The 27218-nt window shown below is 48.6% G+C and overlaps 1 protein-coding gene across 2 annotated transcripts in view; it reads left to right on the top strand.

Annotated features, from left to right (window-relative positions):
* Positions 1-27218, top strand: part of LOC138497657 (early endosome antigen 1-like) — a 734693-nt gene that overhangs the window by 531436 nt on the left and 176039 nt on the right. For both annotated transcript variants that reach the window (XM_069621253.1, XM_069621252.1), the window contains exon 9: positions 20822-20980. In XM_069621253.1, coding sequence (XP_069477354.1) covers positions 20822-20980 — 159 coding nt within the window. The remainder of the gene's footprint in view (positions 1-20821; positions 20981-27218) is intronic.

Below are 27218 nucleotides of genomic sequence, written 5' to 3'. Positions count from 1 at the left end.
GATACAATTGCCGGGTGATTCTAGTGACACCATACTGGCCGAGGCAACCGTGGTTCTCAGACCTCCTCCATCTATCGCTGGAGCATCCCATAGCGTTTCCGAAAGTCCCGTACCTTCTATCCCGGGACAGAGGCACGGTGTGGCATCACGACCCGGACAGTCTCAACCTTACGTCCTGGCTCCTGACTTCTCGGAGTTCGGCGCTTTAGACATTTCAGAGGATTGCCAAAAAATTCTACAGGCGGCTAGAGCCCCTTCTACTAACAAATCTTACTCCTATAAGTGGCGGAGATTCTGTGAATGGTGTAGAGGACAACGGGGCCTACAAGCATTGTTGGTGATGCCGGAACAAGTTCTACCTTACCTGCTCCTCTTGGCAGAAAAGGGATTGTCCCCCTCATGGATAAAGGTACACCTGGCAGCCATCTCGAGGTTCACAAGGAAGAGGCAGTCGTCTCCTCTATTCAGTGACAGACTGGTAAAACACTTCATGCGGGGTTTATTTCGAGCTTTTCCCCCTGTGAAACGTTTTCCCCCGACGTGGAGCCTCAACACAGTGTTGGCAGGCTTGATGAAACCGCCTTTCGAGCCTATGGCCACGTCCGACATAAAATTCATTTCGTGGAAGTTGGAATTCTTGATAGCTATCACATCAGCCAGACGTATCTCGGAACTACAAGCGCTGGTCGTGGACCCACCCTACCTAAGATTCTTTAAGGACAAGGTAGTCCTGGCAACTAACCCTATGTTCGTCCCGAAGGTTCCGACGGTGTATCACAAACACTCATCCGTGGTTCTGCCTACTTTCTTCGCCACTCCATCATCGGCAGCAGAAAAAAACTCTTCATACCCTGGACGTTAAGAGGGCTCTGAAATTCTACCTACATCGTACACAAGACATCAGGGCTACTCGGCAACTGTTCGTCGCATATGGTCCGTCGACGAGAGGAAAAGCAATCTCTAAACAGGGATTGGCTAGATGGGTCTCGTCGACGATTGCTTTTTGTCACTCTAAGGCCGAAAGGCCACTGCAAGGACATCCTAGAGCTCATTCTACAAGGTCAATGTCCTCCTCAACAGCGTTATGGGCTGGAATTCCGCTGACGGACATATGCCAAGCTGCGGCATGGTCAGTGCCCCACACGTTTACCCGCCACTACTGCCTTGCCAGGCAGCATGCAGACGAGGTGCAGATGGGAAGAGCTGTCCTGCGCCATCTGTTTCAGTAAGGTAAGCTCCTCCCTGTGGAGATTCTGTTGTCTACCCTCTTAAGGGCGATATACTTTATGTGGGCAACGTTATATGACTTAACTTATCCCTACGGTAGATATGCATTGTGTAGTAGGGTGAGGATATATATTGTTACATTACATTCTCACCGCCGTCTCAAGTGTTACTGCTATACAATCTATTCTAAGCATGTGAATCCATGAAAGATCCAATGCTGGAGAAGGGAATAGTTTCTTACCTGTAACTCCATTTCTCCAGCATTGGTATCTTTCATGGATTCACATGCGCCCGCCAACCTCCCCGTATGTAATGTATGTGATAAATTTAACCCTTCCTACTTTGGAGGTGCCGAAATCTGAAGGGGAGCCGCGGGGGCGGGCCTCTTATACCAGCACGGCCTGCGGAGCATGCGTAGGGGGGGTCCTAGAAGGACGTAGATAGGACACAAAAGTGTCGAAAGCTTTCCTTTGGAAAAGGCTATATATGTGTACCGAGGGGTCCCAGTCTGACGACGGGGAATATTCTAAGCATGTGAATCCATGAAAGATACCAATGCTGGAGAAATGGAGTTACAGGTAAGAAACTATTCCCGAATCCTTTATCTGACATTAGAATTGAAGTAATAGACGAGAATATTATTATTTTTATTTTTTTGAAACTTCTTTTTATTGTTTCATTAACAAGAAAACGAATACAATTCAACAATGGAATAAACCCCCCACCCCCCCCAATCCCCCCATCACTGCCCTAATAGTCCACTCCCCCCAACCATTTCCCAACCAGTCTTTCAGTTGTAAATGTCCAACAATTTAAGTCTTTGGGGGCACCATTGTTCCCTAAATTCACCTTTTAAGTATTCTAACGATTCTCTCCAATCCGCATAAAAGGTTTCCAGTTTGTTGTTGGCATCGTACGTTGCCCATTCCAACGAGACAATGTCCCACATTTTCTGCAGCCATTCCTGCTCAGTAGGGATCGTCGGGCCTTTCCACCTCTGTGCGATGAGGGACATTGCTGCCAACGTAAATATCACTCTTGCCTTAGTGCACCCCTGCCTTTCCACCTCGTTCTCCCGCCTGCTTATCCCCAATAAGATCTCCCGGGGGTCCTGGTGAACTCCCTCCCCCAGAGCCTGGGCAATCGCTCACTTGATTACTCTCCAAAAGGGTTCAATAATGGGGCAATCCCACCATACATGAGTAGCCGTGCCTATTTCCCCAAAACCCCTCCAGCACTCCCCAGAGGTAGCAGGATACATAGCATGAAGTCGGGCAGGAGTGTAATGCCATCCATACATATATTTGTACCAGCTTTCCCGCAGCTGGATCGCTTTCGCGACCTTAGGGATCTGCCGCCACAGCCTCTCCCAATCCTCCTGCTCCATTCGAACCCCAGAATGCCGCCCCCAGTCCTCCATATAAGCCAACCTAACACTCGGGCCGGATCTCTCTAACAGTTTGTACAAATCTGAAATCAAGCCACTAGAGCCCTCATGGGTCGTTACAAACCTTTCAAAATGGGTTAAATCTCTAGTTGCAGCGCTCCTAACTCCCGCAGAAATGACCCAGTGTCTAATTTGGAAATACCAGAGCCTCTCCCGCTCTTCCAGACCAAACTCCTGTTTGCATTCCTCAAATGATTTCACGCCCTCCCCAATGAACATGTCCCTCAAAGTTCTACACCCCCCCTGCTCCCATTCTAGGAACGCCCCCCTTTCCAGTCCCGGTGAGAAGTCCCCATTATTGAAAAGAGGAGTAAACGGCGATGGAAAAGTCGTGATCCCCCGCTTCTCTACAGCCCGATCCCAGCTGTCAGCCACACTTTTAGTGATGGGACTCAAATAAAGGTGGGAAGGTCTCAGCCTACGTGAAAGCCACAGAACCTCCCCTAGATGGTGTCGGGCAACAGCCCTATCCATCTTCACCCAATGCTTCAGGTAATCCTTTGAGAAGCACTTCTTGATTACTCTAAGCTATGCCGCTTCATGGTAGCGGCGAAAGTCGGGGAAAGCCAAGCCCCCCCCTCTCCCTAGATGCCGTAAGTAGCTGCCTGGACAGACGCGATCTCTTCCCACCCCAATAAAATTTCCTGGTCAACCGATCCAGCCTCCTGAAGAAGCTTTCGGGAACCCTCAAGGGGAGAGCATGAAAAAGATAAAGCACTTGAGGGAGGATCGCCATTCTAAGGACTGACCCCCTACCCAACCAGGAGATGAGCAGAGCACCCCATCTCCGTAAACCTTTTTTAATAGCTAAGAGGAGTGGCTCATAATTTGCTCCGTACCAGCCCGCCAACGAGGGGGTTATCTTTACTCCCAAATACCGCAACCCAGACGGGCTCCACTTGAACGGGGACGTCTCCCTCGTCTCCCTCGCTTCTTGCACCCCCAGAGACAAATTCATCAATTCCGACTTCTGGAAGTTAACACGCAAGCCTGAAGTTTTGCCGAAAGTGGTTAGTAATGCTATGCATGCCTTAAGGGACTCCTTTGGGTTAGTTAGTGTGAGCAACATATCATCGGCGAAGGCCGCTACTTTGTGTTGGCTCCCTCCGAAAGGAATACCCCTAATATCTTCTGCCTGACGCAGTGCCAGAAGGAGTGGCTCCAGATAAATAGCGTAGAGTAATGGGGAAAGGGGACACCCCTGTTTCGTCCCCCTCTGGAGCCTAAAAGGCTGGGACATCTCTCCATTAACCAGAATGCGTGACATGGGGTTCTTATAATTGGTAGCGACCAGGTTTATAAATCCCTCCCCTAGCCCCATCTACCCCATCACCTGAAATAAGAACGACCACTCCTCCCGATCAAATGCCTTTTTGGCGTCAAGTGCTAAAAGGATCGCTGGTTTGGCCGTCTTATGGGTTTTCTCCACCAGGTGGGCAACCCTCCGTATGTTGTCGGCAGTTTGCCCTCCCATCACAAAGCCCGACTGGTCTTGGTGAATTAGCAAAGGTAGTGGCTTTTCCAGGCGCCTTGCCAAGATTTTCGTAAAAATGTTCGCCTCTGTGTTGATGAGGCCAATGGGACGATAGGAGGTGCATTCCTCCGGGTCTTTGCCTGCTTTATGAATTAGAGTGATTTTAGACTCTTCCATCGTCAGAGTGATTCCGCGTTCAGCGCCGAATGATTTAAATAGCCGTGTTAGATGCGGGACCAAAATATGGGAGAACGCTTTGTAGAAGGAAGCGGGGTAGCCATCGGGCCCCGGAGCCTTATTTCACCGGAAGGGATACTATTGTTGCCCTCACCTCGTCCTCCGTAATGGGTCGGCCCAGCTCCTCGCCCTCTTCCCTGGACAATTGTGAAAGTGGTAAGTTCCTTAAGAACTCTTTCTGCAGGAGTGGGTCTGGGTGTTGGGAAGAGTAAAGGGCCTCGTAGAACTCCACCAACCTCCCCTTTATCTCTTCAGCCCGGGTGAGCCTCCTACCCCCCTGGTCCTTAATAGCCGTTATTACATACCATTCCCTTTGTCCCCTCAGGAGGCTGGCTAGAAATGAACATGCCTTATTAGCCTTAGCATAACATTTTTGTCTCACCCTCAACATAGCCTCTTCCGCCCTCTTAGTTCTTAGGAGCCCGAGCTGGCCCTCGGCAAGCCTGTACTCCTTATATACCTTCCTCGTGGGGGTTTCCCGCATCCGGGTTCTAGCAGCCTCGACCTCCCTCTCGAGCTGAGCCTCCAGACCCCTTAACGTTTTATTTCTCTCCGCCTTTAACGCAATGAGTTCCCCCCTTAAAGTGGCCTTAAAGGCATCCCATCTTGTACTCAGACTCGTGTCCGTGCAGGTGTTCCTTACAAAGAAATCCCAGATCTTGCCCTCCAGCTCCTTACTTATCACTGGATCCCTCAGAAGCTCCCCCAGGAATTTCCAGCCCCACACCCCCGGCCTCCTCCCAAGCCTCAGATTCATTTGCACCACCTTATGATCAGCTGCTCCCAGAGGGCCCACCTCCACAGCCTCTACCGCTCCTATTAGACTGGCAGATACCCAAATATAATGAATACGAGGCTGGGTCGTGCGAACGCCCGAAAGGAAGGTAAAACCTTCCTCGTCACCCCGTATCACCTGCCAAACATCCCGCAAGCCGGCTTCTTCCCACCTCTCCCTCAATTGGGGAGAGGCTACCACACGCCCTCCTCCCCTTTTGTGACGGGATCGGTCCTGAGTCCTATCCCAAGCCAAATTGAAATCCCCCATCAGAACCACTTAACCCCTCGCGAAATTCTCCAAGACACTCAAGGTACCCCGCAAGAACTGATCCTGGCCCACATTGGGGGCTTATATCGACGCAATAGTGTAGCAGGAACCCCATATCGTCCCCCTCACCATAACATACCTTCCATTACTGTCCCTAAGAATCTCTTGGAGCCTAAAATCGACCCCCCTTCCAAAAGCAAGGGTGACTCCCCCCCTCTTCGTCGACCCAGAAGCAAACCATTTATTTTATTTATTTTATTTATTTTATTTATTTGTTACACGCCCAGACCCTCAGGTGTCACGGCGAGGATATAAGATGCCTTAGGAATTAGTCATATTCATACATTACATTAGTTGCTTTACATGATATAGGTTACAAACATATTCACAAAAATATACAGTGGCCTAGGTATTCACAGCAGTATCCGGTGGGAGGGGACCTATCTTTGGGTGCTAATATTGGTTGAATAACCAGGTTTTTAGCTGTTTCTTAAAGGTCGTGAAGGAGGATGCTTTTTTGATGGTGGTGGGTAGGGTGTTCCAGTGTTTGGGGGCTAGAGTGGTGAACCATATCTGCGGGAAGCCCTTTAGGCGAAGCCGGCTTTGATCTTGCCGCCTTAAGTAGGTTTCCTGCATCGCCAAAACATCTGGCTTGTGGGATCTAGTAAATTGCTCCAGCTTCGTACGCTTGAGGGGCGAGTCAAGCCCCCTCACATTATGCATTGCAACTGAAAAACAGCGTTTGGATGTGTGGCGGCCCTTCCAACCGGCCCTTCCGGACTCCCCAGACACTCCCTAGCCATAATCCCCCCTTCCTTCCTGGCGTGGGGCCCCGGGTACCTCCCCACCCCTCCACCCCCGTCGGCACCCCATCCACTACCCTCTCGAGGCCTACCTTCCTCATTGAGTGCTGTGACCACCCCCCGCACCGCCCCCCCTTCCCATGCCACAACCCCCCACAACTTAAATTGGAGATGCAGACCCACTTCATGTGAGCTCCCAGGCTCCCCATAAAAGATGCCACACATCTGCTGTCCCGTTCTAAACCTGTGGGCCAGCCCCTCCCGGCACGTGGCTTCCCTTGTGTCCCCTCTACCTCTCCCTTGGGGAGACCCCCTCCCTGAACGGACACGCTGCCATCTCAGTAGTGCTGGCGGACTCCCCTCAATACCCCCTGCCCCTCCCCCCGCCCTCTGGACCCCAACTTGGAATGCGGGCTGAAACCCTCCACTCCCCTCCCTGGACTCTCTTGTCCTTGCGTGTTCCAAGAAGTGCACACGCACCCCCCTCCCCATTTCTATAAATAGCCTATACCCCACCACCCCCGTGATTGGATCCACTCCGACTCGACGCAACAAAATTATCCCGAGCCAGATGCTGCTCCCTCCTCCCCATCTCTTGCATTCTCCCCTCTCCTCTCCTGTGGACCCCTCCGGCCTGCTCTTTTCCTTGTTTTATCGCCAGCCGTTGACCATGTCCACGGTCTACCTCCGTCACCTGGCACCGAGGCTGCCGGCTGGGCTCCCCTGGCGGCCCCCCCTCCGTCCTCAAGGTCCAGGTGGATAATATTGATTGATTTATTTAATTATATAGCGCTTTATACCAAGGCGCTGTACAGTGGAACAACAAAATACAATATAACAACAACATTTAACAATGAGAGCAAAATTTACATCATGAATCATTCAACAAAACAGTGCAAAGAGCAATTAACTTAGGTGGGGGGTGGAAAGGGGAGAGGGAAGAGGTGGGGGGGAGTAGGAGATGGACAGGGCGAGGGAGAATGGAAGGGGAAAAGAGAGGAGTAGGAGAGGGGAGAGAGGAATCAGATGAGGGTAAGAAGTGGGGTTTTGGGGGGAAAAGAAGAGGGCAGAGGAGGAGTTTTCAAGGAGGAGAATGGAGGAGGAGGGATTTAAGGGAAGTGCGAAATGAGGTGAAGGTTGTGGTAGAGCGGATTGTAAGAGGGAGCGAGTTCCAATGTAGGGGTGCAAGGAGTTGGAATGAGCAGAAACGGGAGGAAGCGCAAGGGGAAGGAGGAACAGTGAGAAGGAAATGGTCAGCGGAGCGAAGGGAGCGGGAGGGGGAGTAGAAGGAGAGGAGGGAGGAGAGATAAGGAGGAGCAAGACCACAGAGGGGTTTGAAGACGAGGCAGAGAAAGTAGAACTTTAGTTGTGAGTGGAAAGGTAGCCAGCCAAGGTGAGAGAGCGAGGAAGAGATGGAGACGCGGGAGGTAAGGAGACAAAGGGTACGGACAGCAGAGTGGTATATGGATTTTAGAGGGGTAAGCTGAGATGCGGGAAGTCCAAAGATGAGAGAGGAGCAGTAGAAGAGGCGGGAAAAGATGAGAGAGGAAATCAGGAGTTTGGTGGCGTGGAATGTGAGGGAGGGACGGATTTTGCGTATATTGTAGAGGTGGTATCGGCAGGAGCGGGAGGTGAGTGAAATGTGTTGTGAGAAGGTGAGAGAGGAATCAAAGAGAACGCCTAGATTACGAGCTTGGGGGGAGATAGGGAGATTGGAGGGAGGAAAGTGGATGAAAGGAGGAGGGCAGGGAGGGGGAATAGAGTTAGAGGGGAAGAAAAGGACTTCGGTTTTATCGGTGTTCAGAGAGAGAAAGCGGGAGGACATCCAGTTCTTGATAGCAGTGAGACAGGAGGAGAGTTTAAGGTGGAGGTCAGGCGAGAAGGAGGAGAAAGAAAGAAAGAGTTGAGTATCGTCAGCATAAAAGTGGTGAGAAATGCCAAACAAAGAGATGACAGGAGCAATGAGAGAGGTGTAAAGAGAGAAAGGGAAAGGGCCAAGTACAGAGCCTTGAGGAACACCGTAGTTAAGAGGGAAGGAAGGAGAGGACTGGCCTCCCCACGATACAGAAAAGGAACGGGAGGAGAGGTAGGAGGATAGCCATTTTAGAACAGGGCGTTAAACCCGAAGTAGGAAAGAGTATGAAGCAGGAGTGGGTGATCAACAGTGTCAAAGGCTGCGGAGAGATCAAGTAGAATAAGGAAAGAGGATTGCTTAGCATGTCGAGCAGAGAAGAGTGAGTTAAGAATAGAGGTGAGAGCAGTTTCAGTGGAATGTTTGGGATGGAAGCCAGATTGGAAGGGAGGAAGGAGAGAGGAAGAAGTAACAAAGGATGAGAGTTGAGAGTAGGCAAGGCGCTCAAGAAGCTTAGAGAGGAAAGGTGGAAGAGAAACAGGTCTGTAGTTAGCAGTGAGCAGTGGCTCAGCAGAGGGCTTCTTTAGAATAGGAATAATCGTTGCATGTTTGAACGCAGAGGGAAAGATTGATGAGGAGAGGCAAGAGTTGAAGAAGGTGGTAAGGTAAGGGATAAGAAGAGGGTAGATCTTAGGGATAAGAACAGAGGGGAGAGGGTCAGAGGGGGCGGACTTGGGCTGGGCTTTGGAAAGAAGGGAGGAGACTTCAGAAGGGGAAACAGGAGAGAAGATGGACATAGCAGATGAGGGAGGAGGAGAGGGGGAGTCAGAAGGGAGTTAATTTTTTGACAGAGAGTGAGGATTTTGGAGGAGAAGAAGTTGGCAAAGTCAGAAGGAGAGAGTGTGGAATTGGTTGAGGGATCAGGCGTAGGAGGAGAGAGAAGACGGGAGAGAGTTTGGAAAATCCGACGAGGGTGGGCGGCTTGAGACTGGAGAAGGTTAGAGTAGTAGGAGGATTTGGCTGCTGCAAGACAGGAGTTGTAAAGTGCATGGTAAGAAAAGTAAGAGGTTTGATTAGATAGCGAGGGAGATTTGAGCCAGAGTCTCTCTAACCGCCGGAGAAGGCGCCACATAGAAGAGAGATGAGAGGTAAGCCAGGGTTGAGAAGGCTTCTGAGTAGCACAAAAGAGAGAAAGAGGGTAGAGTTGATCTAGGGCAGTGGAGATGGAAGAGGATAGGGAAGACAGAGCATCATCTTCAGAGAGTAGAGCAAAATCATGGGGAGATGGAAGAGAAGCTGAACAGGTGTCAGAAAAGAGGGTAGCATCAAAGTCCCGAAGGTCACGACGCGAGTAAATTGGAGGGGAGGGATTAGCAGTAGTGGAGTGTGAGAGAGGGGATAGGGAGAATGTGAGTAAGGCATGGTCTGAGAGATAAACAGGAAGAGAAGAGACAGGGAGGAGGGATATGAGGAATTGAAGATGAGGTCAAGAGTGGAGCCAGAGGAGTGAGTGGGGGAAGAAGGAAGGGGGGAGAGAAGGTAGGAGTCGAGGATGGAAAGGAGGGGGGGAGATTGAGGGGGAGGAGGAAGATGGATGTTAAAGTCACCAAGTACAGTAAGAGGAGAGGGGGAGGGAGAGATAAGTGAGAGGAGGTGATCAAGGTCTTCATAGAAGGAAGAGAGAGGGCCAGGGGGGCGATAAATGATCAGGAAGGAGATAGGGTGAGGAGAGGAGAAAGACTTGTACAGGAATTCAAAGGAAGGGAAAGAGGGGAGAGTTGGAGAGGAAGAGGAGGAGATATATTTGGAGTGGTACAGGAGACCAACGCCACCACCACGGCCAGAGGGATGGGGAGTAGGGAGGAAAGAGGAAGAGGAAGTCGTAAAGGAAGCGGGGACAGAGGTGTTATGAGGAGGAATCCAGGTTTCAGTGAGGCAGAGGGAATGAAGGTTGAAACGGAAGAATAGATCAAAGGTAGCCGCAGTTTTGTTAATGATGGATCTGGCGTTCCAGAGAGCAATGTTCATGAGGGCAGCGTGGTTCGCAGTGGGGGGGTAGAGAAGGTAAGGACTGTGTGAAGGGGAAGGGGAGTGGCTAGGGGAGTGAGGGAGAGGATAGTGAAGTGGACAAGGCATAAGGAGGAAAGAGGAGAGTAGAAGGGAGAGGAGGAGGGGGAATGGAGAGGGGAGGGGGGAGAAGACAAGGTGGAAGGGAGATATGGCGGATCGCATAAGGTCAGCGGGAGCAGGTGTAGGGGATTCAAGTTGGGGAGTCCAACTTGGGGATAGCATCCGAGGTGGACTAGAGACAGTGGTGAGAGACAGCTGGAGGGAGTCAAGAGTCTGGGGGTGTAGGTACTCGAGTCTGTGGTAGGAGGAGTCCAGATGCTTTAGGCCGTAAAATGAGGTGGTAGATCTGAATTGAAGTAAGGAGGTCACAAGCTCAAAGTTGAGGGATGATCGGCGGAGGAGTCCAGATGCTTGAGGCCAGAAAATGAGGTGGTAGTTCTGAATTGTAGTAAGGAGGTCACGGCTCAAAGTTGAGGGAAGATTGGCAGGAAACAATAGGGTCAGAGGGAGTAGGCACTCCGGTCGTGGCTGGAGGAGAAGAGGCGCCTGAGGCAAGAAAAGAGAAGCTGATACGTGCCGATGTGTGAGAGTGGGAGATAAAGGGGCTCCAGGAGGGTCCAACTCAGGGTCTGTAAGTGATAAAAGGCTCTCCAGGATCCCGTAGAGTGGAGAGGGGGTTGGTAGAGGAACGGAGAACTACGAAGCCACAGAGTGGACACACTGAGCTGACCAGGCCAGGTCAGAACCTGCGTAGTGCATTGGGGCTCAGCAAAGATGCAGGTCCTCCGGGACCCCGTGTGAGGAAAAGGAGAGACCAGATCCTGTGTGGTGAAGAGGGGCTCCAAGGGCTGAGTGGAGCGCAGTGTACATAGGGGATCACAAAACTGGTCAATGGTTGCTGGACACGTGGATGGCTGCAGCTGCGTCCAAACACCGATCCAAGGAGAGGGGCTCTGGGGCAGAATCGGGTGTACAGAGGTTTCGGGACCAATCCTCAATGCTCACCAGGATCCCATGTGCAAAAGAGGAGGGTAGGATTTGGATCCAAGGAGAGGGGCTCCGGGGGCAGAATCGGGTGCACAGGGGTTTGGGTCCAATCCTCAATGCTCACCAGGATCCCTTGTGCAAAAGAGGAGGGCCGGATGTAGTAGCCCTTCTTTGGTTTCCCTCCCACTCGAACACAAGCCTAAACGGAAAGGTCCACCTGTACTTAATGCCCTTTCCATTGAGCTCTCTAAGGGCAGGGCCCATATTCCTCCTCTTCACTAGGGTACTGTTTGCCAGGTCTTGAAACAGGGCGATCTCCTGACCCTTGTAGCTCACCGGTTCCTGAAGTCTCGCAGCATGCAGGACCGCCTCCTTTTGAGCATATCTTGCAAACGCGGCCAGAACATCTTGAGGCCTAGCGTTAGGCCCCCGGGTGAGTCGGCCCACTCTATGCACCCTGTCCACCTCAATTCGGGGTCCCCTTCGCCCAACAGTACCATGAAAATTCTCTGGATTTCTCCCTTCAAGTCCCTGTCTCCTACCGATTCCGGAAGAAGCTTCACCCTGATATTGACCCTCCTCGATCTATTTTCGAGGTCCTCCACTTGGGCTTCTAGGTTGCGCGTTGCCAAATCCAAACGATCAATCGCTTCCCCATTGGCTGTGTCCTTTTCCACCTCCTGCAGACCCCTTTCCAGTAGGTATGTTCTCTCCCCTAGCTGGGCCATTTCCTGCTTCAGCTCTCCCAGCGCAACAGTCAAGTCTGATCGCATCAACTGAAACTGATCCTGAAACGTTTTAGCTAAAGTTTCTCCTAGGACCTGCATCTCGCCTCTAAGGTCCTGTCGTGTCAGGAGCTCCTGGGCCCCCACTCCATCTCGAGCAGACCGCTTATTGTGCTGCCCATTGCCATCCCCACCATTATCCCTGTTGTCCATCACCAACCACATGGAGTGGAGGGTAACCGGGGGGTCTCCCATGCACTGGCCGGACCGCAAAGCTTTGCCCTTGGCCCTGGAGGGCATCAGGTCCTTTGTGCCCTCAATGTCCTTAGGGCCTGATGAGTCAAGGCGGGGAAAAGCCCAACAACCCCCGGGTGCCTCTCAGCACACTCCAAGAACCTTCTCAGCAGGCCACCGGGGGGAAGGCACACCGCCCCACCCTCACCCGGGTCCCCCCTCTTCTTAACACCTCATCATCCAGGGGGCCGACTCCACTGCAAGGCACTCGCTCCCCTCAAGGGCCTCACCAAGTTCGGGTCAGTCTGAGGCCCAATGACCAGCCCGAGGGGCCGAGCCATGTCCTCCACAGCACCGCTGCGCCACCCTGCACTGCAACGGCCGCCCCTGTATCCTCAACATCCTAATTACAGTCGGGAGGGCAGAGGGTGCTTGTCTCCGTGGCCAGGCGCACTGTCCTACGCCGGCCGACAAAACAGCCGGCACCGCTCAGACTGGGGGTCGCAGCACCCAGGAACGTTCGCCGCTAGGCCCCCTCACGCAGCCCCCGACTTCCTCAGCTGCCTCACGCCCCCGGGGGTGGTGGGTCTCGAACGCAGGCCTCAGGGTGCAGGAGCTGCCGTCGGCACTTCTAGTCGATGCCGGCGGCCATATTGGAATCTGAGAATATTATTATTAATGCACTTTTTAATGGAGTTATGTTTTATTTAGAAAAACTCAAAAGTGCTGTTTTTCTCTTTTCTTTCTTTTATCTTTACCATGATGTATGTTGTAAATTAATTTGTATTGTTACTATGTTCTAGTTTCTCTTTTTGTATTATGTGAAAGATTTATACAAACCAAATCACAATAAATAAAATAAATAAAAAAGATGTCAGATTTACATGAAATGTAGCACGATCTGTTCAACAAGTAGGAGGCAGTGAAGTTAAGTACTAAGTATTGGCTGCCCAAGTTAGAGTGTAAGGAAGATGGGGAGGGGGAGGGGTGGTTGACCCTTTCAAAGGCTGGAGATAGATCTAGGAGGATGAGAATGCAGTAGAGTGGGGTGTGGTAGGCAGAGGTTAGGAAGTTGGAGACATGCATTAGCAGTGTCTCAGTGGAGTATCTGCTTTGAAAACCATATTGGAGGTGGTGTAGGGAATTGGTATCAGGGTAGTTGAATGTGACCCATTCAAGGGTTTTTCAGTACTGTCGAAGAAAAGAGACAGCCAATAGTTGTGGTGTTTGTTTGGGACAGCAGAGGATTTTCCAGGGATAGAATAGACAGTTAGTAGACTGATAGGAAAGATCCCAATGATAAGAAAGCTATGGTAAGAAACCTGTTGAAGAGGAGGGAGATGTAGGAATAAGGAAAGGGTGCAAGGTCTTTGATCTTCTGGTGACCAAAGGGACACAATAGGGCTAAAGGATTGGTTGGCTGCTGTGAGAAACCTGAAGGTGTCTCAATCACTAGTCCCTGGGAATCTGTCATCCAGGTGGCCAGGGCACGGCCATTGCTATTGGATGCAGTTCCTGGCGGTGGACCAGTGCGGGAGGAGCACCTGGATTAGGGGTCTTCGGGGAGTGAAAGTGGGACACCAAAGGGCGAGACACAGTATCCCCTTCCTTATGAGACCTTTTTCCATCCTGCCGAGTAGGATATTTAGAAATTGTAACCCCCTTTTCCAACACAAACACTTTCTCACACCGTGAGCAACAACAGACTAATACCAGAGCTGTTTACCTGACCTGTTCCAATACAAGGGTCAGGCAGAGACAGGTAATTGCTGACAACTACACACACCTGACTACCCTTTCCCTTCCCCATAGGGCACAAGAGCACACTCTGAGCAAGGCTGAACACACGAGGAAGCAGCTATTCCAGGACGGCAATTTAAACAGAGGAGAAAGGCAGCGAGACCTGAAAGGACGTCACGGAGGGAATTGCCCTTTTCAACCCAGACCTGCAAAGCCTCTGACAAAAGAAACATAAGACCAGGAATTGCAGCTGGCGAATGATGTGATGGATGTCAACAGTACATGGAACCCTCCCGCACTGATAGCCAGGGCGCGGAGCCATGGTTGCTATCGTGGTACCGTCCTGGACTCCAGTGGCAAAAGAAACGCCAACGAGTTCAGCACAGCTGGTGAGTCGGAAGAACCTGATAGTGGACCGGACTGTGTTAGGCTCAAGTTTGCAGTGGCAACATTAAGATTAATAGACAGAGGTCTTTTTTTGAATGAACTTGGTACCAGAGAGAGTGTGGTCCGGCGCCACGAGGGCGCTCATTCGAAAGTCTCTTGCTGGTACCCCTCTCCTGAACAAAGGGAATGTGTTGAACTAAAAAAGAATAGAAACTAAAAGTACCAAGAGGCCATAGGGAAGGCCGGTTTGAGGTATCAAGGTGGTCATACAAGGGTCAAGCCAAACCCCTTATACAATCAAAAGTCCTTGACACATTGCAGAAGTTTTTGACAGTTGTGAAATTGTGTACCTGATTGAGGGAATTGGGAAACGGGTGCTTGCGCTCGGCTGATGGGACAGCTGTGTGAACTGTGATTTTGTGAAGCCCGCACTTGCTATAGGCTGAAAGTAACCACAGGACCTAAAGAATCCAAAGAGGGGAGAAGCTGAGCCATCTACAACGACGACACCACCGGTGGAGCCCTGCTGTACGAAACTCACCACTTTCCCGACGACAGAGAAAATCTTCTTCCAGGAGAGTCTTCTTCCCTTTCAGCTGGTGGGAGCAACCAGTTCGCCTTTTTCGCCTTCCTGGATCGTCTTGTGGTCGAATCGGCCATGCCAAGCACCCCGGCGGCCGGATAGCCACGCTTCACCACTACCGCAAATAAAAGGGTAGTACCTTTTAACCGGGAAACTCCGCGGCTGGTTTCTTCCCTGGCCGTGCAACGATCTCCAGCTTTCCTCCACGTCGAGATCTTCTCTTCCCCTGGACGAAGCACCGACTTGCACCCGCTGCCAGGAACAACTGCCCCCGCTGGAGCTTTCTCACCATTTCAGGTACTGTGTCCCGCCTGGCCTCCCTTCCAACAGACTGTCCAAGGTGTCCCGTAAATCCTTGACTCTCTATCCTGGGGTGACCTCAGACCTGTTAACACTACCTTTCTATCTTGATCCAACCTCTTTTTGACTTTCCTGCAAAGACTTTTAGTGCATTTCCACTGTGTGATCTTGGGCACATTCCGCCTTGCTCTCTCTAAGAGTGGGCCTGGCCTATGAAAATTTTGCTCTACAGTAGACCCTGCCTTCTTGACTTGCCGTGGTTCTTTAAAAGTGTTGGTATTGTGTGTTTTTCCTATTTCTGCCTTTTCTCTCCCTTTTCAAATAATTATTGGAGTGCCATCTATGGTTACGCGCTCACCTCTGTTTTGCTAAATAAGTGGTGTATTAACCTAGACTTGTCAAATAATTAATTAGGGAGGTGTATACATTTCTAGTGTCTGTGTTTGAACTTGCTTGACATATTAGTGCCATTGTATTTTTACAAGTGTGTTTTTAAATAAATAATTATATACTTTTATACCAAAGTTCTGGTCAGTGTTTGCTTGTGCTACTGTATTTTTAGCCCTATTGTGTATACTGTATATACTGCCTAACTCTTCTTGAGAGAAGTCTGACTGCTCAGCCACAGCTACCAGGTAAATCTGTGTGGTACAGACTGCTACCAATTTGGTTTACTGCTAACACCTGTGGTCTTAAACTTTTTGCAGTGGTCCCTAAGGGAACTGCACAGGTTTCTGCCTAACACTGGTGTACAGCGGTGGGATTTGTATTGAGTATACATTTTAGTGTGCTGTTTGATACCTTAGTGCAACTAACCACAAAGCTTAGCACAAAAGTTTATTTTCTAACCTGTCAACTATGTAAAGTTATAGTCAAGAGTCCCTTGCTACAAAAACTGCTGATTGTTTAAGAGTTCTCTGTAAGCATAAGAATCTCCTGACTAAAGGCAAGAAAATGGAGCTAATAGAAAGATTGTTAGCAAACCAAAGTCTGGGTGGTGGTTCAGAGGAATCCCCTCTCCCAGAAAATGTAGATAACAGTGATGATATTGATATTGATCAAAGTATTGAAAATCTTGAGGCACAGTCAGAAGAGGAGGGTGGGGCTGTTGTAACTATCCCCCCTGGGCCTCTGCCTGCTCTACCAGCTGTACCTACTGGACCTTTATCAGGTCCCACACTTAGTCCTCAATGTGTTGAACTAGAGAAAATTAAACTTGAATTGGAGTTTAAAAGACTTAATGCTCAAACAGAGCAACGGCACCAAGAACTAAGGCTCAGAGAAATGGAGCTCAAGCATGAGCTAGAGATGAAGAAATTGTCTGTTGAAAATGCTTTTCTCTCCGGATCCTCTAGGAGTACTAGTCCCAAAAGACCCCGGATGCCTAAAGAGATTGTGGGTATGTATGAGCCTAAGTTGGATGTGTTGAATGGGTTGGCTATGTTTGAGTATAATCATGGGCTCAGGACATCTCAGGGAGTGAGTTACTTCCCTGGTTGTTCTCTAGGCTCCCCCTGTTGCATCTGATGTGGTAATGGAGTTGGGGGAGGTGGATAGAAGGGACTATGAATGTGTGAAGCTAGCTTTAATAGCTAGATTTGGGAAGACCCCTTCCCAGTACCTTAAGAGGTTTAGGACCCTCAAAAAGAATGATGGTACCGCTTGGGCTACCTGGGTGAATGAGTGTTTGAAAAACTTAGAGGGATGGATTAAGGGTTACAAGGTGAACACTTATGAGGGAATGAGAAATCTTGTAATGATGGAGTCAATTTATGATGCCTGCTCTCCTGAGCTCAGACAGCACTTGGCTGATTCAAAGGAATTAAATTCCAGGAAGCTAGCTAAGGCTGCTGACTTGTGGGTTGCCAACAGGGCTACTCACAAGGATTCAGGGGTCACTCAGAAAAAGGATGAGGGAAAGCAGCCTCCAAAAGGGAACCAAGAGACTTCTAATACCTCCTAACCCAAAGAGGGCCCCAAACAACAAAATAACCAGGGTAAGCCCCAAGGTAAACCACCACAGGCTAGTGTACCTTCTGGTCAACAACCAGAAGGAGGTCAGAGCAGGCCACCCTTTCAGAGAGCATTTGGAGTATGTTATGTCTGTAAGGCAACTGACCACATCAAAGGAGATCCAAAATGTAAGGGTAAACCTACAGGGATCAGCACAGTCTCCTTAGCCTTCACTCCTGAGGAGGAAGTCCAAATGGCTAGTGCCCACTTTGAAGTCTTTGCTGAAGAACCTTTGGGTCTACAAGCAAGTGTAACAGTAGAGTCAATGGGTCTGGTTAGTAATCAGAATAGGAGTGTGTACAACTCCATACCAGAAAACTCTAAAGTTTATTATATGGACAGTGTTCTTGTCAATGGCCAGGATACTCCTGCCAGGCGAGACTCTGGGGCCAGCAGAACAGTAGTGGATGAAAGCTTTTTCAGTCCTGAGGATGTTTCTAAGGCACCCAAAGGTCCCACTAAGATGTCTGGAGGCCCTGTCCAAATGGTTCCAATTCTACCAGCCCTCATTCAGTGTAATAACATGACAGTGAGGATTCCTGTCAGTGTTCAGACTGAGGTGCCTGGGAGAGTCCTGTTGGGGAATGATCTAAGAACTCTAGGAGTAATATCCAGTACCCCCAGGCCTCCCAGTATGGAGATCCAGAACCAAACCAAATTGGCTAGAGAGGCCACCTTAAGGGACCACTCTAAGCCTGTGGGAACCTCTACTGAGAACCCCACTACAAGCCCTGGTGTTGGTAAGTTGACCTCTGACCCAGGCAAATTTCAGGCTAAAATATTAGGGAAATGGGAGCCCGAACCAAGCTCCATCATTATTCCCCCAGTTTTAGAGTCTGTGACTCCCCCTGCTTCTGAGGCAGAGGTGTATAGACCAACTGGACCCCTAACTAGGCCTAAGAGAACTTGTAATTCTCAGCGCTGGTGGAAAACCAGAAAAGAAAAGTCTAAGGCCAAAAACCTTCAGACTGTTGGACCTTCTACTGAAGACTCCTACTAAAATCCTAGTCTTGGGAGTGAAACTCCTAAAGTAGGTAAGGGTAGATCTAAGAGGAAGGAGAAGCATGTACCTTGCTTATCTCCATCCCCTCCAACCAAGAGGCCTAAGACCCAACCTTCTCCCAACAGAGAAGTGGTGAGGAACTCTGGAGGCCCCTCTAGATCTAAGGGAATCCTTTATAAGGGCCCCTTGAGAAAGCCTAACACAGGTTCAAAAGTTGTACCAACTTCTGAGGAACTGGTCAACCAGATCCCCTATAGTTTTAAAAAGACTGATGTTCCTCAAAGGGTTTGTAGGTCATATGCCTTACAAAGGAAAACCTTTGATTTGACCATAGAACATAGGTCAGGGTGTCTCCACCAAATGCTGATGGTCTCTCTAGGGTGTTTATAACCGACTAGAGGTATGAGATTCATCCAGGAGTGGATTAAATCCTCCTGTCCTTTAGTCTGGGGGGGGGGGGGCGAGTGTTAGGGGGAATTCTCTGTAAAGGCTAATTTCCCAATCCTAGTGAGTCCCCCAGCAGCTTTGCTGGACTTTTGGGGTTTAATTTTTTCTCCTGCTAAGAGTGAGACTCTTTTTCTCCCACTCTTAGGCATGATTTGAGAATGTCCTTTGACTTTGTAATGTGTTTTATGGGCTATGGGGTCGTTTACTCCATAGGGCTTCATGTGTTTTTGGTAAGTGTGTTATACAGCACCCCCAGTGCAGTAACACAGGGGTGTCATAGTGACCCCCAGACATAGACTCCATACCCTGGGACTGACTACTGTCTCCCAGGGAATGTAAAGTCACCATCGACTTTACTAGTCTTAAATTGTGAACAGAACTAGTACAAACCATCATATTGTGGAAGTACTGGTAGGGGTAATTCGATTGCCCCTGTGGCTGTTTTCCAAGGGCGCACTGTCCAGTTCCCCCTTGTCGAGTTTCTGGCTGGTGGCAGTGGTTACCACAGGAAATATTCCCCCAGAATATTTCCTATGGGATTTTCCCATTCATTTTAAACGCACCACTTTTTTGGTGCAATGTTAAAGATACCACCGGGTTATTTATTCAATATTTATTCCCCGGTTGGGTCTTTTTGACAAGACTGGGTTTTAAAATGGCGTTTGTGTTCGCCTCTGTAACTCCAACCCAAGTCGAGCCCTTTGTTCCACTTTTGGCGGGCTTCTGCACAGAAGCCTCCAAAAGTGGTGCCACTCTGTCTGGGTCTACAGGATGTGTGGGAGGGGGAATAGGTACCCTGGACTGAGTTGCCTTGGCAACTCAAGTCACACTCTTGTGTGATTGGCCCAGTGGTGAGCCGCCCGGCTCACCACTTAGCATGTTTGATTGACAGCTAGGCTGATGAATGGGGGTTTTCTGCATAAAAGCAGGGCTTTGGGGACTGGACCTTCAGAAGTCGCCACAGGACCTAAAGAATCCAAAGAGGGGAGAAGCTGAGCCATCTACAACAACGACACTACCGGTGGAGCCCTGCTGTACGAAACTCACCACTTTCCCGACGACAGAGAAGATCTTCTTCCAGGAGAGTCTTCTTCCCTTTGAGCTGGTGGGACCAACCAGTTCGCCTTTTTCGCCTTCCTGGATCGTCTCATGGTCGAATCGAAGCACCCCGGCGGCCGGATAGCCACGCTTCACCACTACCGCGAATAAAAGGGTAGTACCTTTTAACCGGGAAACTCCGCGGCTGGTTTCTTCCCTGGCAGTGCAACGATCTCCAGCTTTCCTCCACGTCGAGATCTTCTCTTCCCCTGGACGAAACACCGACTTGCACCCGCTGCCAGGAACAACTGCCCCCGCTGGAGCTTTCTCACCATTTCAGGTACTATGTCCCGCCTGGTCTCCCTAGCAACACACTGTCCAAGGTGTCCCGTAAATCCTTGACTCTCTATCCTGGGGTGACCTCGGACCTGTTAACACTACCTTTCTATCTTGATCCAACCTCTTTTTGACTTTCCTGCAAAGACTTTTAGTGCATTTCCACTGTGTGATCCTCTGCACATTCCGCCTTGCTCTCTCCAAGAGTGGGCCTAGCCTATGAAGTTTTTGCTCTAAAGTAGACCCTGCCTTCTTGACTTGCTGTGGTTCTTTAAAAGTGTTGGTATTGTGTGTTTTTCCTATTTCTGCCTTTTCTCTCCCTTTTTAAATAATTATTGGAGTGCCATCTATGGTTACGCGCTCACCTCTGTTTTGCTAAATAAGTGGTGTATTAACCTAGACTTGTTAAATAATTAATTAGGTTGATGTATATATTTCTAGTGACTGTGTTTGAACTTGCTTGACATATTAGTGCCAGTGTATTTTTACAAGTGTTTTTAAATAAATAATTATATACTTTTATACCAAAGCTCTGGTCAGTGTTTGCTTGTGCTACTGTATTTTTAGCCCTATTGTGTATACTCTATATACTGCCTAACTCTTCTTGAGAGAAGTCTGACTGCTCAGCCACAGCTACCAGGTAAATCTGGGTGGTACAGACTGCTACCAATTGGGTTTACTGCTAACACCTGTGGTCTTAAACTTTTTGCAGTGATCCCTAAGGGAACTGCACAGGTTTCTGCCTAACAAGGAGATTATCCGTAGAGTCCATAAGGTCTTCAATGTGTGTTTTACATAACTAATTTCTCTTTATGTTCTTGGTGCATGATTTGTAGTAAATTGGCTATTCAAACCTGAAATGTATGATTATAGGAGCGACAATTGAGAGAGGTGGAAACCAACAACAGTTCAAGGCGCATCACAGATCTGGCAACTGGTAAAGAAAAAGCACGGCAACTTGAGCTGGTGTTATCACAACTGAAGAGATTGGTTCAAGATGAAAGACAGAAAGTTACTTCTGCTCAAGAGCAGGTAGGCAGCACAAAACACAATAAAATTGGACTGCATGCTAGTAGTTGATTTTAAAATGTTTATGATCGGAAAGACTGAGGTAACATGATAGGTTGCTTAAGTAGAAAGATCACTCCAAAACAAGCATGTCCAATTTAGTGCCAGTGGGAATCTCAGAATCCATTTTTGCTGAATAACAACTGATCTTACAATTTTGCCTATTCCAGGATAAAACTGGTCTTCAATATTCCTCAAGACAGGTTGATATATAATAAGGCTTGCAGTCCCTAATTTTAGGCTAGAAATGTGCTCTTTGTTGAATATGGCTACTTAGTTTTGGTGCATAGAGGTGGTGCTGTAGCACAAACTGTTAAGGAAAGCTAATGGCATTTGTGTGAAAAGAGCTAGATGGGACTTTATGGTACTGGAGTTTGACTATACCCCTGTGAAGTGCTTTACTGTTTACCCACCTTCTCCACAAGCCGCCTAGGCTTTGATGGTTCATGTCAAGAGGATGTGGGCAGCTCCTTCACCAGGTAATTGGCGCTATGATGCCACTCGGGTCACTGAAGTGACAGATGTGTGTGGCATCAGCACTAATATAATGACTTGCTCTAAAAATAAAACACACATTTCTGAAATGAGCTTCTTTATTTTAAGCATAAGTCACTGTGAAATGGGGGCTTGCTGTACAAATGCAACAGTATTCGTTTATATTCAGTGTGAGCTACATGTTGGTTCTCTTGCGGTTGGGTGATCGTAATACAGTAACTCACACAAGGAAACATGTGTTTTTCTGTGCCTGACCGTATGTGAATTACATTATTTATTCGCTGCATCTGTGCTTTAAAGGCTCTACCGTACGTATTGTGGCTTTTCTATGCATTTAGGGAATTTAAGTCTGCACTTGGCCTCGGTTGACAGCACCTGGGTATGTGTGGTGATTCCTTAGCATAAGGTGCCTTTATCAGTCATATGAGGGCAATTAAGTCTGCACTCACAACATGATGATAGCACCTGCTCATGTGAAGCTATACCTTATATGTGGAGACTGTTTTACCAGGCATTTGATATCATTATTGGGGCATTTGGGGGATGCACCTGGCATATGTTGGCAGCACCTGGACATGTGACACTGATGTGACACTGTACCACCTTACATATGGTGATTATACTGCCAGGCAAATGATGGCATTATAGGGGTCATGGGGGTACCTGAGGCATCACTTGGCATACGATGACACCACGCTCTTATGCGGGACTATAACTTACATTTGTTAACCACATCAGGCTGGCCTTACTATAAAAATAACACACAAATAATCTACAAACTCCAGAACAAACTCTCAACAGAGTCACCAGATCTGAAGTCAGACCTGCACAGGTGGTTTTATGGATGACAATACACAGACTAAAGCACAACCCTACCAAAAGAGAGCTCGTTATTTGCAATGTGACTTCATCAAACAATACCTCAATCCCTTGGCCTGACCAGATGGGTCCATGCCCAGTAACATCCTCTGCAGTAAAGGACCACAATGGACACAGATTCCAACCCTTTACGGCTGCTATGAAAACCCACATGGCACACATTGCAGCTCTCCCAGCCTTGGTGCCTCCCTTAAGAAAACCCACTTCAGCATGTCCTTGTTATTCACGGAACACAAGGAGTCCCTACTGCCACACAGGAAATGGGTGTTTCAGACCTGCGGTCATCAACACCACTGATTTCTGCATCTACCTCATGCTCCATCTCCCTGCCCTCTTTCATTACTAAGCAGGCCCCTCTGTGAGGCCACTTTACCTTACCTTAGGCATAGTATGTAATTGCTGTAGTTGGCATACGATTGCAGCTCCTTTGCAGATGGGGCTAGGCCTTACATATAATGATAATATGTTCAGGTACCGACATCTGTTCCACTTACTGCCACTATTTACTCAGCTACTCCCACCATTTGGAGAACAGAGATCCTGCTCCCTGTCCACTTGCTCAGACAGACCTCACTTGGCAATGGCTGCAAAATGATGGCAATACCAGGCCATAAAATGGCAACAACTAGCAAATGGTGTCGGTACATTTTTGGATGAGGTCCCTGTGTGACCAATAGGTTTATAGGCCCATGCTGGGTTTTCAAGCGCTTCAGGGGACGTTTTGGAGGAATGACCATAGGAGTACGGTTCATCACAAAATTGAACCAATCTAAGGAAAACAGTAGTAGAAACCAAAAATAATGAGCATTCACTGTCAGGACTTAGACTAAAGGACCTAATGCCAGGAGTCCAATCCCTACCCCAGTTTTAAATCTTCCAGGCATCTTCCCAGGACATTGATTCTCCAGTTATACAGTCAGAGGGGGTTTTAAGTGTCCCATCACACTTCTACAAGAATGCTGTCCTTGCCTTGGCCCTTTGTCTTGGCTTTTCTTTGCTATGGTGGGTGGCAGATGATAGGTCTTCGTCTTTGTTTTGGTCTGGTCTTGGCTTTGATCTTTGTCTTTGCCATGAATTAGAGGAAGAGCTGACCGCCTCACAACTGCTACTGGGGCATGCTTTCTATTGGACCTCTCTTGGACTAAAGATTTCTTTTAGGCTGCTGGTGATAGTTATTTTCCCTCTATTATCAACTTGGCTTCTGAAAGGTTTGCAAGACTTTAGCCACGCAAATCCCACCAGCGTCTGGGCTAGAGCCACTAGTTGGCTTTACTCCAAATACATCTTCTACAGATGACCCCTTCTAGTCTTTTGGTCCAGGATCTCAGCTGCCACCCCCCCCCTCCTGCCCCCCTTGTGGCCTGTCCCTTTAACCTGTCATCTCTCAAGCTCTGGCTTGTTTGGCACAACCACCTGCTGCTAGATATTCCTGTTACTAATTGGCCCAACACTCACCAAGTCAGGACGTTTGTGAATCTTTTGTGTTGATGAAGCAATTGTGTCAATTCACGTTACCTGGTTCATGGATCGGTTTCCCCTTAAGTGTCATTCTCTGTGATTGGACCTTACCTTATGTTTCCACTGCACCCCTATTATGGGGCCGGTAAAGGTTTGTCTGCAGGTGTTCTACAACTTCTAATAACACAATATGCGCATGCTGTGCCTCCACAGCCTGAAGTTATAAAACCTTGTCAGCCATGTTTGGATCAGGTGGCGCCATCACACCGACCCTCTAACATAGCTTTCTGGCCCATCAATTTACGAATGTATCTGTTTGCTATATATTATTATAATATGTTAAATGTACTAATTTGGTTACAGTTGGTGACTTTATTTTAAGATCTAGTTCTTCCTATGACTCCTCTACTCAGTTCCTTAGTGCCATTCATGATTTGGATCTTGTGCAATCGGTCTGTGGGCCTACTCACTGCCTGGGTAATACACTGGACTTGATTTCTGCTTCTCATTCTTTGGTAAAAGTCTTTTCTGCATTACCGATTATTTGGTTGGATCATATGGCTATCCCATTTTTCATCAAATCCCATCAAATCCGGGGTGGCCCATATTGTGTCTACACCTCCACCAGTGCCTAAATGCAAATGGCATCTGATGGACAAGACTAACATTATTTCTTCCACCAGGGATTATTGTGGTTCAACTCAGTCTACATGTCTTTCCTCGCTGGTGCAGTCCGTTTGCTACAAGTGCTGAAGGTTTAGCTCCACTCTGTCTGAAAAGAATTGTTGCCGGCTAACAGAGCCATAGTTTAATACCAATCTGAAAGACCTGTGTCTTAAATGCAGGCGGGCTGAATGCAAATGGCGTTCTCGGAACTGCCTTAATGCTAAATTAGAGTTCAGGACATTTCAATGCGCTACTATAGTGCCATTTGCAAAGCTAAACGCTCCTACTATACAATACAGGTAGGAAATGCGTTAAATAATTATAATGAGTTCTCTTTAGTACGCTCACTGTTTTCTAATTCTACTCCATCTATCAGTGGAGTCCCTTCTAAAGCTTTTTGTGATCTGCTCTCAGGGTTTTTAATTAAAAAATGTCAGATATCCGTTAAGCAATTTCAAGCGCCCTTCCTATAACCAGTCTGTTGTTGGTTGAGGAGCCAGCTTTTATCTCATCTCACAATTGGTCTGTTTCCTACCTTTTCTTTCGAAGATATTTTGGCTGCTACAGCCAAATTAAAATCTGCTTCTCCATCAGGCCCAATTCCACTTAAGGTGATGAACGTTATCATGCCAGATGCATCCCCCTGGGTTGCCCAGGCAGTGGATACGTCATTTGCTGAAGGATTGGTTCTGGCTGCCTTAAAACAAACAGTTGCAGTGCCTCTATTAAACAAAATGTCCTTGCACCCTACGATCCCAGATCATTTCTGCCCTATCGCCCTTCAGTCGTTTCTGATGAAATTCATTGAATCTCTCATAACTCACTCCTGAACTCTTTTCTTAAAGACTCTCTTTTTTTCTTTGACACATTTCAGACTGTGTTCGAGCCAGGCTGTGGCACTGAGAGTGTCCTTTTGTCAGCTGTGGGCAACTTGGCATGGATAGCGGACCAAGGTGGAGTGGTGTGAGAAACCTGAAGGTGTCTCCCTAACTAGTCCCTGGGGGTCTGTCATCCAGGTGGCCAGGACACAGCCATCGCTATTGGATCCAGTTCCTTGGGGTGGACCAGTGAGGAAGGATCACCTGGGTGGGGTTTTCTCCGGGAGTGGAAGTGGGACATTGACGGATGAGATGCGCTATCCCCCTTCTTATAACACCTTTTCCACAACCTACCACGCAGGATACTCAAACACTCTATCTCCTGCCCCCCATTTTCCGACGCAAACACTTTCGAGTATCACGAAGGACGACGGACTAACACCTCAGCCATTTACCTGACATGCCCCAACACAAGGGCCAGGCAATTAACCAGAATCACACACACCTGAGAGCCCTTTCCCTTCCCCACAGGGATAGAAGGTGGAGCACAAGAGCACAATATGAGTCAGGCAGATTGCACGATGTGAGAGCTAAGTCAGCACAGCAGTTAAAGAGGAGGAGATGGACAGTGCGAACCGAGAGCGTGACAAGGAGAGAAGTGACCTTGCCCTTTCCGACCAAGGCCTGTGAAACCTCTGCAGAAGGAATAGGAAGACCGCAAACGATAGCCAGCGTGTTGCAGCAGATGCCACCGGTACACAGGACACTCCTCCGGTGATAAGCAAGCCAGGGAAAAGCGCTTGTCTCCAAGGTAACAACCTTGCCTCCAGAGAGAAGAAAAGCCAAGCAGTTCATCGCAGCCGGTGAGTCGAGGGGAAAGCGGATAAGAAACCATACTTTGTTGAACCAAAGTAGTAAATAGCTAATTGAACTGTGAAAGTGCAATGAACTGTTCATACTAGAAGGGGGAAAACCAGCAACAGAGGAGTGTGGCACCACGTGGGTGCTCACTCAGGAAACTCAGTGATATTACCCAATTGTTGAAACTACCATAACCAGAAGGCCTTAGGAAAGGGGTGAAAGTGGTCATACGGGGGTCTAGTAACATCCTCTGTACAGTTGAAAGTCTTTGACTGACAGAAGATCCTGAAGTTAAGGGAAGAAATCCCACATTGTAAGAATTGAACAAGGAAATGTGAGATTGCAAGAGTGAACACGAAGAAGGGATGCCGATAAACAGGGGGCGAAGTCTAAAGTCCGCATATACAGTGTGTGGATAAGAGTGAACCCACCAGAGGGATGTCCACAGTGAACTGTTTAAAAAGACATTAAAGGATAGTTCCGGGACTTTTTTTTTATTGTCCCTACGGTTCGGCCATGTGTTTTTAAGCATAAATCGGTAGATCGTAGAAAACTTTCCTATGGACCTTACCCGACTTTTCGTCCATTAACGCACTCGAAATCAGCTGCCATTTTCTGATAATCCTATCATTTCCCCCCATCGACCTGGCTCACCTGCTTTTGCGGCACTAAATCAAATCCCCCGCCCCTGAGCCTGACATCAGCAGACGCGTACCGCCCATTTCCCAACGCCAAAGCACGTTTCGTGTCAACAATCGCTGCGCCTCAGCTAATGAAGTGTCGCCATGGAAATGGCAGGACGCCTCTTTCCTCAATAAGTATAAACACACCGTTTCACAACACACAGCAGCAGATTTTCGATTCCATTACTCTCTCTGTGTTACTTTGAGTATTCTGTGACTCGTTTCTGTGCTCTGGTCAGCTACCTTCGCCGCTTCTAGGCCTTGTGAACACCTGTACCATCTCTGTAAATTATTTTACTTTCTTTACCACACAATGGCTACAATAATGCCGTATATGTATGA

The sequence above is a fragment of the Ambystoma mexicanum genome, chromosome 5q, assembly GCF_040938575.1.
Source record: "Ambystoma mexicanum isolate Mex_15411 chromosome 5q, UKY_AmexF1_1, whole genome shotgun sequence".
NCBI lineage: Eukaryota > Metazoa > Chordata > Amphibia > Caudata > Ambystomatidae > Ambystoma > Ambystoma mexicanum.
This window is presented reverse-complemented; position numbering and strand designations above follow the sequence as displayed.